At 43.3% G+C, this 15808-nt stretch overlaps 1 protein-coding gene across 1 annotated transcript in view; it reads left to right on the plus strand.

The window, feature by feature from the left end:
• The window catches only part of Adamts9 (ADAM metallopeptidase with thrombospondin type 1 motif 9), a 161981-nt gene that overhangs the window by 41218 nt on the left and 104955 nt on the right, over window positions 1-15808 (plus strand). Inside the window, exons 12-18 of the mRNA XM_055628553.1 lie at window positions 3494-3639; window positions 6828-7009; window positions 7101-7237; window positions 9105-9222; window positions 9451-9546; window positions 14826-14992; window positions 15079-15208. Of these exons, the coding sequence (XP_055484528.1) occupies window positions 3494-3639; window positions 6828-7009; window positions 7101-7237; window positions 9105-9222; window positions 9451-9546; window positions 14826-14992; window positions 15079-15208 (976 nt within the window). The remainder of the gene's footprint in view (window positions 1-3493; window positions 3640-6827; window positions 7010-7100; window positions 7238-9104; window positions 9223-9450; window positions 9547-14825; window positions 14993-15078; window positions 15209-15808) is intronic.

Consider the following 15808-nt stretch of genomic DNA (forward strand, 5'->3'; position numbering starts at 1 on the left):
AAAGAAAGAAAGAAAGAAAGAAAGAAAGAAAGAAAGAAAGAAAGAAAAGAAAGAAAGGAAAGAAAGAAAGAAAGAAAGAAAGAAAGAAAGAAAGAAAGAAAGAGAGAGAAAGATCTTTTTGTTCAAAAGTTGAATTTTGAATTTCTTGCGACGCATTTAACTTATTATGTCACAGTAGAGGGATGGCTTAGTGGTTGAGAGCACTGACTGCCCTTCCAGAAAACCGGGGTTCAGTTCCCAGTACCCACATGATGGCTCATTACTGTCTGTCACTCATAAGTGATATACAGACATATGTGGACAAGACATCGGTGCACATAAAATAAATAAGCAAAACAAAATAAACTTAGTGTTTCTGTGGGTGCCAGACCATGAGTTTCCACTGCAGTCATTAATGATTGAACACCACAGTCATTCCTATACGATCAAGATGTGATTTCCAAGTCAATCTAAACACAGTAACTCAGGAGCTGCTACCTGTTGATACCACAGAACAATGAGCATTGACTCTTACCTGACAGCTTGCTTACCTGAACAGGGTAGAGCCAGCCAATGGTATCGCTCAGATAGACTGATCTCAGCAAAAAAGGAATACCGATGTTATATTGTGGTTCTTCATCTGTCTGCTGCACCCACTCACTGTGTCCGTCTTTGACACTTGTTACTGCTGGGAAAAGCAACACAAAGGAGCACTCCCAAGAATACGATGAAGTCACTTGTATTTCGTGAAACTGTTATGAAGGGACTCTACTTCAGGGTGCTCTCTTAGCTTCTGATGGGGGAGGGGATCTTTGGGAACCTTCCAGAAGACCCTGTTTTCAATGTTAATGAATTCAGCTGGAGAACGGAGTTCAAGCCTTCCAAAGAATAGGCGTAGACCACTGTCAACTAGTTTTAGGAAAATGACTGTGCACTTACTGAGAAAGTGAGTCACATTCTTAATTGTGTCTTAGAACTTTGGCCTGGTCTAACGGTTCTTATTAAATATAGATATAGATTAGATATATCTATAGCTATGCACATTCTTCATATTGTTCAGAATCTGCACACATTTTATAGATACCGAAGGAGATGTTTGTGTTGGCATAGAAGTTTTTATTATTTTGTTGTTTGTTTGTTTCGTGTTGGTTGCTCAGATTTGACAGTGTATCCCTTTTCTCCACTTACTAGCTCATTCCCACTATCTTTGTCCCAGGGCCTTTTTCCTCTTTCCACTCTTTCTGTCCTGCTCATTCAGCAGTCATCTATTTTGAGCTAGACTTCTAATACAGTGATATTTTGATGAATGATTCACTAATGCCTTTTTCTTTTCTTCATCCTCTTGTAAAGCCCACGAACACTCTCATTTCAATCCTGTTGGTGAGACTGAAGTTTGAAACTCTTCCTGTTGCAAGAGTTTTTAGAACACACTTGGCCTCCACATCCCCTCTCTGCCTCTTAGAAAGGTGCATGCATGAGAAAGATCATATGAGTGGTTTTAGACTCTGTTAAAAAAAAAAAAAAGGCTGGAGCAGAAGATGACGTAGTGGGTAAGAGTGATTACTGCGCAAGCCTGAAAACCTGAGATTAAATCCTAGCACTCATGTAAACACCATGTATGCATGGCCACACACTGGTCTATAACCACAGCATCACAGGACGAGACAGGAGGATCTCCAGGGCTTGCTGGGAATCAGCCTAGCCAGATTGATGAGAGACACTGTCTCGAAGGAATAAGGTGGGGAGTGATACAGGAAGACAGCCACTTCCTCTTCTGGCCTCACCTCTGTACATGCACGCACGGGCAAATATGCATACCACTCCATGCTTACACAAAGACACATATACACCAAAAGTCTGATCCGATTTCAATGCAATCCACTAGCCATTTAATACTTGGTATTTGTCTTAGATTTCTGCAGTTGACCTGGGGAGAGAAGGGTTTGTTTGGCTCACAGGCTAAGATCACACTCCTTCACTGAGGGAAGCAAAGGCAGGAACTCAATTAGGGCAAGAAACTGGAAGCAGGAATTAAAACAGGAACCGTGGAGAAGTGCTGCTTATTGGCTTGCTCCTCATAGCCTGCTCAACCCGCTTCTAATGCTGTCCAGGACAGCCACCCACCACATGTGGCTTCTTGAGCATTTGAAAGGTCACTGTGGTCTGTGATAGCACTTATATGCAAAGTAGGTTCTAAAGACAAGTTATGGGAAAAGATGATCAAAAATTTTACACTCTGGACATTGTAGTGCTATCTTTAATACCAGAAGTCAAGATTCCGAAGCAAGTGGATCTCTATGAGTTCAAGGGCAGCCTGATCTACACAGAGAGCTAGAGAAATGGCTCAATGGTGTAGAGCATATACTGTACTTGCAAAGGGCCTGAGTCAGGTTCCCAGCACCCATGTCAGATATACCTTTCTAAGATGCTGTGAAAAGATGGGTACAGAGGAAGAGACAAGGATAGCCCAAGATTGTTCTCTTCCATCTCCCACCAAGCCTTTCTTTCCTAGGAGGGATGACCCTTCCTTCTGTGTCCTTTACCTGTCTCTTGTTTGCCTCTGCAAAGCACCCTGGCCTCCTCACCATCCTGTAATTCTCACATCACTCCTGCTCTTCTGCTGTTCCCACAAAGAGACATCACAACAGCCCAGATCCACTGCTGCACTTCAGAGATTCAAGAGAGCCGCAGAGATCACCCTCTTGTGGTTGTGGCTGCTACCACCTCTTTTTTCCTCTGCTCAGGTGCCTGGGCTTTGTGTCACACACAAACAATAGTGGAGAGTTGAAGTGAGCTCCTCCGCTTCCTGTCTTGCTGAGGGGTTGGTTATTGTGTTTTATTATTATCATTATTCTTAACATAACACAGCCTTTTTTCTTCTCCAAAGTGGAAAGTCTGAAACCATCAGGGAAAAAAAAGTAATAAAGCTTAGGACTCTCTGTAATCTGTCTCTTTGCTTTAGTCTGATCCTAAGTGCCTTCTCAGGAGTGGGTTTATAAGACTTAAGTAGCTAACTCCCCCTCCTCACTGTAATCGAAATTGGAGATTTCATACCAGGGCTGTTAATAAAGCTTTTGGTTTTAGCAACATTGCGGAGTCACGAAGCCTTGCTAATAGAGATTCACTCTGCAAATTCTCTAATTCATTTTGACCCCTGTCTGCAGTTCGTGCCGCATTTGGGCTCCTTATTCTTCCAAGTACACAGGCTAACTGAGCAGTTTAAAGCTGGCCATTCGAGCTACCCAATTCAGCACAGAGTCAGCCACTCACTGGCCTGTATGTTTTAGAGTAAGCTGTATATGCAAACACCGCCTGAGATCAATGACCATGATATTAAAATGCCTGCAGTATCCATTGCTCTAGAAAGAGCAAATTTGCAGTGTTTCAAGCCAGCACATGGTGGGGCGGGGCGGGGCGGGGAGACTTAAAAGTGTGATGTATTTCTGCGGACAGCTGGTCCTATGATGACTCACAGCACCAAGCTCTCCCTCACTGTTGCCCTTATTAAATACAGCACTGCAAGTTTGGATTTTGTGTTCCCAAAGAAATGGAGGCCCCCTCGATTGACGGATCCTGGGGAAGTTGGAGCCACTTTGGAACCTGCTCAAGAACATGTGGAGGAGGCATCAAAACAGCCATCAGAGAGTGCAACCGACCAGAGTAAGTTCCAGAGTGTATTGCTGTCATCTCTGGTGCAGCGGGACGGGAAAGTACTCATGAGGAATTCCTCAGCTAGGGGCTGAGGAAGAGAGAGCTGGTGGACTTCCAGGGCCTCGAGACCCGAGGGACCCCCGGGCACTTTAATTCCACGGCATTCTTTTTTCTTTCCAGATCTGCTGCGACTCATTAAGTTTGTCTGCCAAACAACTGATGCTTTTGCATTGGCTGCTCTTAACCATCAGGCGTAGGTCATTGCACCCTAGAGTTTGGGGTAGCATACTCAGAGAGAAAGGATAGATTGATAAGAAAGGAGGAAGGCCACAAGTACAGGCTGCTGCATGAAGCACTAAGTGGGGCAGGAGGAGGCACCATCAGGCCTCCAGGTCCTACCCTGGTTATTTTGTTTGCAGATTTGGCCCCAGGATTCCCGATGGCCTATCGAGAACCCATTCAGTCTTCCAAACAGGAAAGAGAAACAAATCAAAATGAATACTTAATGAAGAGAGCCATACAGTTATCCTTCCTTGGTGCTTCTATTTTGCTTTTAAATTAAAAGAAAAAAAAAAGGTTAAATTTCAAAGCAGTAAAGAATTTGTCGGTTTGGGAAAAAAAACAAAAAAAACTATGAACTAGGTATTTCCCACTCAGCTCTTACGACAGAAACTGCTTAGAAAAACCTTACTTTTAAAAATCAGGACAAATATTTCATGAAAAAATTCTAAATGTTATGTTTGTGCGTACAGATGCAACAGAAGGGTTTAAATTTTTACATATATTTACTCTCTTGTGCTTACTCTCTCACACATGTGTGTGTAAGAGCACATATGTGTGTGTGGTGGGGGGTGGTGTCACAGAATGACCTGAGGGCATCCATTCTTTTCTTACATCAGGGATCAAACTCAGATTGTCAGACTCAGTGGCAAGAACTCACCAAGCTGAGTAGTTGCCACCACCCCCTCCCAGTTTGTTGAAGCATTGCTTAGAATGAACTATTTTCAACATGTTGAGAGCCAGTTACCACAGAAGAGCCATTAACTATTGAAGCAACACGGACATCCATTCCCTAGTGTACCCCATTAGAAAGGATCGATAAAGGTGGACTGAACTCCCCAACTTTTTCCCTGCGTTTAACCATCAGCCTCTTCTGATGGCCTGGAAGCCCAGGAGCCAGCCCATCTCACTATTTCTGTGGAGAAATTCTTGGGCTAACCCAACCCTGATTGCGCTAATTTGTGTAAATAAACATTGATATTTCTGTGTCAGGCGATTTGTAGACAAAAACTCAGCTCTCTTTAAGAGTGGAGCGCACCCGTGATGGTGTTTGCAAAAACTCCTTCCTGACCTTGAGGATGTGCAATCCCAAATTTAATGGGCTGGATTGTGTGGCATGTACTTGAAGGAATGACCTAAGCTGGTCGCACAGAGCGATAATTAATCTCCCAGCTTCCTGAAGTCTTTTCCATTCCTGCTTGGCGCAAAGTGTCCTTAAAAGATCTTCTTAGTTGGGAGAGATGACTAACAGTATTTTCAAAGCTGAATTTCCTATAGTTTCAGCATTTGCCTATGTGTGTGTGTGGGGGGGGGAACACAGTCATATCCAAACAAATTTTTTAATTATGAGATGAATGTTTTCCAGTCTGGAAGGTTTATGGCTATAGATTTCCATATTATATGGTACACACAAATCAGATAGAAACCACATTGTCTAGGAGACATATAGCTCAAAAGGGCACTTTACATTCATTAAAGCCATATGCAGAGTTAAGGAGCAAATTATAATCTGCCTTCACACAAGAAACAAAGTCACAGACTGAGTCTGATATGCAGAGACAAGCATCGCTGTACCAGGCCATGTGCGCTCACTTTAAAGAAGGGGAAACTGGAGCTCAGGGCACAGCAGGAGAGGGCAAGACTGGACACCAGGACCAACCGTGCCACCCACAGCCTCCTTGGCCTCCTTCTGGTCATCACCGATACGTTTCCCAGTCCCTAAAATGTCTGCTTAAAAGAACAAGACAAAAGTTGTTTCTTTTAGTTAGGATTACTCCGAATAACTCACCGAGACAAATAGAAATTCATATATATATATATATATATATATATATATATATATATATGAATTTCCTCTTGGAGTCCCATGGCGTTCTGAGATACTGGTGTGTACCGGGAGCTGTTCGAGTGTTTGTGGCTGGGTTCTGGGGCCTTCCCTACCTCTGTGATGAATCTGGCCAGCTGCTGATAGCTGGGGGATGTGTTGTGTAATTTATACTCCGGGTCACATCTGGAAAAGACATGTGCAAAGTTGCACGCCGAGAATGAATTTGCACTGCGGTGTTTCCCCAGAGTGTACCCTGCTTGAGCGACATGGAGGTAAGGAAACTAGGGTGCTTTCTTCTTCTCCTGTGAAATGGGTCAAAGTGTGATCATACGGCATGTGTGTCATTCTATTTTAGAAACCAAACCAAAAGAAGAGTCGTTGCAAAGAAGATGGGGAAAGACAGAATGAGTAGCGCTGGAAGGGACAGTGTTCCTGTGGTTTCCTGGGAGGGGGCCACGGTATAGAGGACAGACAGGAGACACGCTTGTGGGAGGGCTTACCTTTTCCTATAAAATTCTTAGAAGGACTGCAGTCACTGGAGAGAAGGGGACCGAACCAACCCCATGGGATCAGGCTTTCTGTTTCGTACTTGCCATACTATCCTCAAGGCAGGTTTCCAAAAACCTAGGTATGGTGATGCATGCTGGTAACCGCAGCACTCTGGAGCTGGAGGTAGGAGGATTAGGAGTTCAAAGTCACCCTCAAGTTTAGAGGGAGTTTTCCGTGAGACCTAGTCTCAAAGAAAACAACCACAAAATCCAGACTTAAATGGCCACACCCCATTTCACAGCTGTAAATGCTGAGGCAAAGTCTGACCAATTTATGTAACTGGACACTCACTGGAGTGAAAGGCAGACAGTGAAGCCAGACCCAGAGTTGTTGACCAATTTATGTAACTGGACACTCACTGGAGTGAAAGGCAGACAGTGAAGCCAGACCCAGAGTTGTTGAAGAGAGGCAGGCTGCAAACCTGGAATCTGGAGCTAGGTTCTTCTCCCTTGTCATTTGTTAACTCAAAGTTCCTTCCTTAAGACCCAGCAAGTCGTAACAGGTCTCAATACATCGCGTCTGTTGTTTCTCATTTTCCCAGGCCGAAAAATGGTGGGAAGTACTGCGTGGGGAGGAGAATGAAGTTCAAATCCTGCAACACCGAGCCGTGCCTGAAGCAGAGGCGAGACTTCCGGGAGGAGCAGTGTGCTCACTTTGATGGCAAGCACTTTAACATCAATGGCCTGCTGCCCAGCGTGCGCTGGGTCCCTAAGTACAGCGGAAGTAAGTGCTCCCGGGGCTGGAGTGTGTGGCTGATGGGCTGGCAGTCGCTCCAGGCAGGGACCTCACAGTGCGTCACCATCTTCCTCTTTAGTTTTGATGAAGGACCGATGCAAGCTGTTCTGCAGAGTGGCGGGAAACACAGCTTACTACCAGCTCAGGGACAGAGTGATCGATGGAACCCCCTGTGGCCAGGACACAAATGACATCTGCGTCCAAGGCCTTTGCCGGGTGAGTCCATGGGACATTTTCTTCGTTGAGCTATCCTGTTACCAAATTAATCTGTGGCTCCCTTAACAGAATGACAGCTACTTCTGTCTATGCACTAACTCCTAGGCAGTGTTTCTCAAAGTGTGGTCATGCCATTAGCATCTATCAGTGTGCGATTCTGATACATGTTAGACAAAAATTTGAGAACCACTATTCTAGATTTTTCTTGATGTTTTCAGTCTTTATAGAGATCTATGCAAAAGTTCTTCTTGGATATTTTTATACCAATTTACACACACACACACAAACACACACACCTTTACCATAACTGAATGCTTAAGATTAAACCCAAGAGCTTCCTAATAGACATGTTTCTAGATTGAGTTGCCTGTAATCCAGAAAAATGGAAGGAGGAAGAGCTAGCCTTCATCAGATATCTCTTTGTTATTTTGACTACAATTGCCTCACCCAAACCACCACTGCCCATTAGTGTTGAAAAGTGAACCCCTGACAGCGTGCTAAGAGTCTGACTGATTTCTCAGGTCCATGCTGCTATTTTGTGTTTTCATTAATCAGAAACCATTGGTAGCTCAATCAAGCTCTAAACTGATGAATATGTTCACTATATGTGGCCCACAAGCCAACGGGAGCTACTAGTGGATCAGGTTTGATTGAAAGATCGCCTCGGGGTCCTGAGAGATGGCTCCACGGTTAAAGAACATTCGATGCTCTTGCAGGGGACTTGGGTAGAGATCCCAGCATGAGCATGGTACTTGACACCCATCACTAAATCCAATTTCCAAGAGGATCTGATGTTTCCTCTGACCTCTGAAGACATGCCGCATGTGGTTCATATACGTCTGCGGGAAGAACATTTACGTTCATAAAAGCAAATAAATATGTAAAAAGAAATAATGCCGAAGAGCTTTACCTACCACTCAGTTGGCACCAACAGTGTAGATTCTTTGGTCATTCTCCTCACCTGCAGTGGGTTGAGTTTCTCGAAGAGAAGTGCACACTAAGGAACAACAGATGAGAAGAGGACTCTCTTCTGCAGGCTTGGCTGTTGCCAGGGTCCTCCCTGGCACTCAGCGCATGCCTCTTCATTGCTCTGCTAGGTATACAAGCTGCCATGTCATACTTTGCCAGGTATGCTGAGAAGCTATTTCAACCTTGGGGACTGCACAGCACAACAGACTCCCAATTTCTCCTGATAATTTGGAACATTTCAACACTGGAATTCTGATTCTAAACATCAGCAGTAGACAGAATGACAATCATCTTGACCCTTAAGTTGTGCAGGAGTTCTCTGCTGTGACACCAACATCACTGTTCGTCTTTAGTTTTCATTGCTGGGCAGTTTTTTCTCATTTACTCTGCTTATTCATAGACATTACATCTCAAACTTTAATCAGGGCATGAAGCACCTGGGAAACTCAGTGGTTCTCAACCTTCCTCATGCTGCAACCTTTTAATGTAGTCCCTCAAGTTGTGGTGACCCCAACCATAAAATTATTTTTGTTGCTACTTCATGACCGTAGGTTTGGTATGGGTATGAGTCATGATGTAAATATCTATGTTTTCCAATGGTCTCAGGTGACCCCTGTGAAAAGGTTGGTCAACCCCAAAAGGATTGTAAGCCACAGGTTGAAAACCACTGTCTAGAGGTTCAATATACCGACAGCATCAAGGGCACCAGGTGATTGCAGGTCCAGTGACTACATCTTAATGGCAAACTATGGGCAATTGAGTTTTCAACCTTTGCAAGTTTTAAAGAAATGACTTCCTTGTGATTTTTATATTCATGTCACTGACAGGAATGCACAACTTGCCATTTTATTATCTCTATAGTACTTAGTACTTATTTCAATTGTTTTCTTTTTAAAAGCAAGCTGGATGTGATCATATTTTAAACTCAAAAGCCCGGAAAGATAAATGTGGGATTTGTGGTGGCGATAATTCTTCATGCAAAACAGTGGCAGGAACATTTAACACAGTCCATTATGGTAAGAATCTGCTCCTAAGAATCAGGGGGAAGAAAATGTTTAAACATGAATTGTTAACTTCGCGTAATACAGAAAATCATTAATGTGAAGGGCAAAATCAGCCTTGTTATGTGTATTATTAATCTGGCTATAAAGCATCTAATAGTGGTAATTGTCTTCCTTTTATTCTGTCCTTAGAGAATGTGAAATGTTCAGCAGAACACTGATTTTCTGCCAAAATCTTTGCAGGTTACAATACCGTTGTCCGAATTCCAGCTGGTGCTACCAGCCTTGATGTGAGGCAGCACAGCTTCTCAGGGAAATCTGAGGATGACAACTACTTAGGTAAAAGCACCATCCTTGCCATTTACACAGACCCTGGGTCTCTTCCTGGAGCAGCGGAAGTACTCACTACTTTCTCCCTCTGTTGTACACCACACGCTTCCTTCTGTAAAAGAAGATGATCTTGAAACTTATTATTTTGCCTCTTCTCCTGAGCACCCCCTCAGAATATTGACTCCAGGGTTATGTTGCTGCAGTATTCAATAGAAAGGGATTTGCTCCAGATCTTATAAATGTTCTCTGGGGTTAGCGTAGCATCATGGATCTCATGGAGTGCTTTTAAAACATCTGCCTCATGAGTAACTGACTTGCAAATGTTTTAGAAGCATTAATTGACTGAATTTCTATGTTATCAGCTCTAGCCAGGAGCAGACATTTTGTAGGACCATTCAGTATTTTATTATGCCTGGCATGTGTCTCCATTTCTTCTTTCCAAAAGAGTCTATACTGGCATTCATTTTTTTTAAGCCATCATTGCAAAAATCAGCCTACTTTGCTATATTATAGGCTCTTCATTTTTTTTCCTTTAAAACTAATCACATATTTTTTTATATCTAAGCACACAAATTTATATTTTTTCTTAGTCTTAACCACATAAATAGTTCATATATATTCCTCATTTTTAAACCACATCACAACAAAGACCTCTGTCGATTTTTTAGTAGCCTTCTTCAAATCATCTTAAATGAGTTCGAAATTTGCCCGCTGTCCTGTGAATGAAGGGTATGGGGAACAACAGAATGACTGAAGGGGATTTGGCAGGTCACCTTGTATAACTAGGCTCCTCTTTCTGCCTCAAAGCTTGGCCATGGCTGGCACTTGGCTCTAGAAGAAATCAAGGCTGTCTTGCAGAGTAGTCAATTTCTTGTTTAAAAAAAAAAAGAAAGAAAGAAATTGATTTACTGTTTCTCTTAAAATGTATTTAGAATTCTATTTATCTATCTGAACGAAGCCTATAGAGGGCTAATCCAAGCATTTGGACATGCTGAGCTCGTTAATGAATATTTGTTGAATCAAATTAGAACTTACATCTGTATTTTGAAATGTGTGCAGGAACTCATGCATTCATAGCCAGGCATGCTAGTCATGCTAACTTATGTGTGACTCTGCTACAGCATCTTCTGCTATGTCACCATTCCTTCCTATAATCACTTGTTTATTTTGAACCAGCATTACTTTCAACACAACAAAGCAGGCTAAAATTACAGAACTGTATATTCTTGAAGCCTTCTCTTCAGGGGCCAATAGAGACAATAAAGTAACGTAATTAATATGGTCCATACCAGAAGAAGATGGTAAATGGTATTAGAAATCTGAGCAGCACACAGAAAGTGGATTCCAAAAAATGAGGTGGAGTTGAAACATTTACAGTACAGGGACAGACCAGTAAAGAAAGTCATTCTAGGCAGAGGGAGTCTTTGTGAGGTCTCTCCCAGCCCCCACCCTCTGTGTTTGTGTGTTTGTGTGTGGTGGGGGTGGCGTATATGTGTGTTCATACACACAGAAGATTGTATCACCTAACCTGCTCAGTTGCTCTTATTACTTTTAAATCAAGGCTCTCACTGAACCCATGGTTAGGCTGAGGACCAGCAAATGATCTTTCTGTACCTGCCTATCATATTGTCTAAGCTTACAAGCCTGTATAGCCACATACACACCTTCTTATCTGGGGAGGCAGGTTGTTCTCAGGTCCTGAGCACTTGTGCAGCCAGCGTTCTGACTCATTAAACCACTTCCCAGCCCCTCTTTGTAAAGTCTTTGAAGTGGGATTGAGTATACAGCAGAAGGTCTGTGTGCCCATGGCTGAGTGCTGGTGGAGAGTCTTAGATCTTAACGGCATCTAATAGGATCTAAGAGATCTACTATGATCTTTAGGAAGAGAGCACATTGAACCATGTAACTATGGTAAAGACTTTGTTGTAAACTCTGAGAGGCACAGGAAGCTACTGGTGGTTTTGAGTTGCTGCTGCTGGACATTTTCAAAGGAACATTAAGCTGTTATCTTGAGCATCGCTGGGGGGAAGAGCAACACTGGCTAGGAAGTTATATCAAGAATCCAAGGAGAGATAGCTCAGAGGTTAAAGCACTGTCTGCTCTTCCAAAGGTCCTGAGTTCAATTCCCAGGAACCACATGGTGGCTCACAACCATCTAGAATGAGATCTGGTGCCCCTCTTTTGTTATGCAGGCAGAACACTGTATAAATAATAAATAAATAAATCTTAAAAAAAGAAGCCAAAAGAAGTTTAACGTGGTGGTACAGACCCTTAACTCCAGCACAGAGGCTGGGGCAGGGTCATGATGAATTTGAGGCCGCTCTGAGCTATGTAGAGAGACTTTGTCCCAAAAATGTTTAAAAAGGGAAAATAAAGACTTGATAAAGGTGCTCTAGAGAGGAATGCTGGAGGTGACGACAATTGCTCAGGGTCTCTTTTTTCAGTTTGGAGCCATCTTGATTTGTTGATGGATTGAGTGTGGTTAGCTCTGGGTTTAGTCCCTTGCACCCCACGAACAGAACATGATGGCACCCACCTGTAATGCCAGTACTCAGGAGATACGGTCAGGAGGAACACAATTCCAAAAGGTTACTTCAACTACATAATGAGTTTAAGGCTAGCCTGAGACACATCATAGAAAGAAAGAAGGAAAAGGAAAGAATGAGAAAGAGAGAGGGAGAGAGGGGAGAAAAGTGAGAAACGCAAAGGTCAAAGCTGTCTTTAGAGTCAAAAGGAGTCAACAGTTCTCAGGTTTGGACCTAAGGAATAGGAAGGAGGCAGTTGCCGCCATAGAGATAGGATTTGTTACTTATTCATCCACACAGTCCCAGTAGTTTGAGGTCAGGGCTGTTGCCTGCACCTTTAGCTCCTGATACAGTGTGCAAAGAAGCTCCGGGCAAACATTTGCTGGACTGCTCAATAGCCATTGCTGGCGCTTCATAGAAAATGGAATTCTCTTGGAGATAAAGGTTCATCTTCCTCAAAAGGCTCTAAAGCCTTATTTGTAATTAATTACTAAACAGCTGCATCTGCTTTTTAACACCAAGTTTTAAATTGAGTGGTAGCTTTACAAGAAAATGAACAGGACTGGGTAGCAGCTCAGTCATGAACCATGTGTTTACAATTGAACATTTACTGGGCTCTAGGTTCAGTGACACACACACGCACACACACACATGAATTGAAAACATAATTAACAGGCTTCTGGAAACTGCTTTCAAGATACTTTTAGGAAATCCCACATTTCTCATTCTATAATTGCTCTAAATATGTCAGGCATTTTTACCCCCGCATACCTAGTTGTAAATTTGAGCATGCAGTACTTTTTATGCCCTGAGTTCATCCTAATTAAGTTAAAGAGCATGGCATGAAGTGTCCCTTATAAATTAATTTCCTAAAAAAAAAAAATTAATTTCCTGAGAGCCAAAAGCCATGTTGAATCATTCTATTCTTCTATTCCAAAGGAACAGGGTTCTCTTCTATCTTCCTTTGGAAAATAGCCTCTGTCCAAGTAGTGGCCTCGCTCAGTTCTGTTTATACTGATCAGCACTTGTCGGGTGTATAAACTCAGGCGGAGTCTGCCGACATTCTTCTCTTCTTTACTGGGTATTTCTTGTTCTCCTTGTGAAGGAATGAAAAGAAAGTTAAGAGAGATTTGTCATCAGGAACAGATAGTATGGGGAAGTCACTGTTCAGTTCACGAAAGCCTGTCTGAAAGCATTGATTGCAAGTTGCAGGCCATCTAGTGTGCAAACAGACCTTGGAGCCCTGGCCACACAGTGGTTTTTTCAGGCTGGTGTGTATGCACAGCTACTCCAGTTTTGGAGCAAGGCGCTGCTAACAGATCACTTTAGGTACCTTACAGCCCACCATCCTGTTTGTTTGAGCCCAGCGGTTGCTGTTCTGTGCCTAAACCACCTTCATCCTTATCCCTCATAGCTGTGCAAAGATTGGTCAAGTCCCACACTCTTCCTGTATGTTTTGAAGAGGAAGACATTTCTAGTGGAACCTCTGTAGCAGTCTGTTTCTGATGGCTGCGACAGGAGGGACAGCAACCCAGGAAATTACCTTCCCTAATCTTATTAGCGGGAAGTGGAGCAGGAGACTGTGTTTTAGGGAAAATGATTTGTTTCACGAGGTACTGAAGCAGAAAGCCTGACAGTCTAAGGTCACCTTCCACGGAGATACCTCTTGTTGGGTTAAAACCAGGTTGTACTGCCCCTGCCATGTTTCTATCTCTGCAGGAATAAATGTAACCTTATTTTTTATTTTTATTTTTTTTTTCTGAGACTTGCTTACCTCTGGGAGGCTTAGCCTTGGATTAATTCTGGCAGTGGGAAATCACACATCCATGCAATGCAAGAGAAAGCCAGAATTTCATCTCACTGATACCTTTACAGAAATCTGTGGAGAAACCATTTATAGGAACAAATCAGAAGAAGGGTTTCACATCATTGGAGGTCTTGTCTCATTGTGTGCTCATCGCTAACCGGGATAAGAAACATGCAGAGAAGAGGGGCATTTCCCCAGCTCAGCTGAAGCCATGGAAAGAGACTAGGAACAGACAGAGAAGAAAGAAACCATGTTCTTTGCAAACAAAGCCAGATTGAGGTTCAATTTATAACTCTGGCATGTGGCATTTTGTACCCCCTTTTGGGGTAGCTAGTGTGTGACTTAGCTTAAAAGACCTGAGTGGTGGTGTTGACACACACCATGCCATCACCTGCTTTAGAAAGACCCTGGGGACCAAGGAAACAACCTCATTTCTTCTTTGAGGTGCATTAAAAACCTAGTATCTCACTTGGCTGGCAGGTCTTGGGCTACAGGAGCTAAGGGTGAGTGAGACATGGTCTTCCGAGGGAATAATCATCAGGGTGGAAATGTTCTTTTCTCCTTTCAGGGCTGTCAGATTCAATCACTCTTTCATTCTTTTAACAGCATCTTTTACAGGCCCACTAAGGGTTGGGATCTTGGGGGTTTATAGTTCTGAGCTGTGAAATGATTTTCACTGTACTAAAAGGTTTGTGCAGTTTAGCAAAACAGGCCCAGCTGTTAAAGAACTGTAGCCTATGCAGATCTCAGTTCTATTTGTAAACAGGGTAACGAATGAATGAGTGAACTTACCTACTTGACAAGGGAAAGCACGGGCTGGCTGAGAATCCCTGTTCTCTGCAGGCTCCTGCCATTCGCAGGGTGTTTGGGTTTTTGTTTGTTTGTTTGTTTTTTGCTTTTGCTTTTTATTTTGATTTTGATTATCACCTCACCCAATCCTCTTTTCTCATCCACAGCTTTGTCAAATAGTAAAGGTGAGTTCCTGCTCAATGGGGACTTTGTCGTCTCGATGTCCAAAAGGGAGGTCCGCGTGGGGAGCGCTGTGATTGAGTACAGCGGGTCCGACAACGTGGTGGAAAGACTGAACTGCACGGACCGCATCGAGGAAGAACTTCTCCTCCAGGTAACGCTTGGCTGGTGGGCGGTGGCTCCCCTCCTCTTGGCGCCGCAGGCCCATGGACCTCTCCCCAATCTCTCCACACGCTGCAGGTGCTGTCCGTGGGAAAGCTGTACAACCCTGATGTGCGGTACTCATTCAATATTCCAATTGAGGACAAACCTCAACAGTTTTACTGGAACAGTCATGGGCCATGGCAAGCATGCAGCAAGCCCTGCCAAGGTATCTGCTCAAGAGTTTCTGCTTTTCAAGGTTTCAGGGTACCTGGGTGGGGGGAACCATCTTATTCACTTACTGATTTACTGATTTTTTTAAAAAAGAACAGCCATGTCCATACAGCCTTCGAGCCTTTCTACCTGCATGCATCTTCACTCCTTGTTTACCTGGAGCTTTCTGGTTAATTCGGTGGTCAAGCTGAACTTTATAAGATTCGGGTCATGTCAGGTCACATGCTACGTTTTCTCGTAAGGAGTTAGAATACACATGTGAAACCATGCAGCGGCATTAATTTTCCATCGTCTGGCTTTACTGGCCCTAATTTACATTAATTTTGTTTCCTTTTGTTAAATCGGGGTCAGCAAACTGTAGTAATGGGATCAAATTCAGCGGCCACCCTTTCGTTATTAATAAAGTTTTATTAGAACATGGATACACCGATTTGTAAACATGCTGCCTGTGGGCAGCTGGCTTTGTCCTGTTGTGATATAACTGAGAAGTGTGGCTGGTCATATGGCCAACACAGCTGAAAATACTTAGAAGCTAGCTTTTTCTATTAAAAAAAACTGGGCGAGTCCTTGGTCTTAGGAATTTAGGGTAGGTTCT

The sequence above is a fragment of the Psammomys obesus genome, unplaced genomic scaffold, assembly GCF_907164565.1.
Source record: "Psammomys obesus unplaced genomic scaffold, mPsaObe1.curated_primary_1811, whole genome shotgun sequence".
Taxonomy (NCBI): Eukaryota; Metazoa; Chordata; class Mammalia; order Rodentia; family Muridae; genus Psammomys; species Psammomys obesus.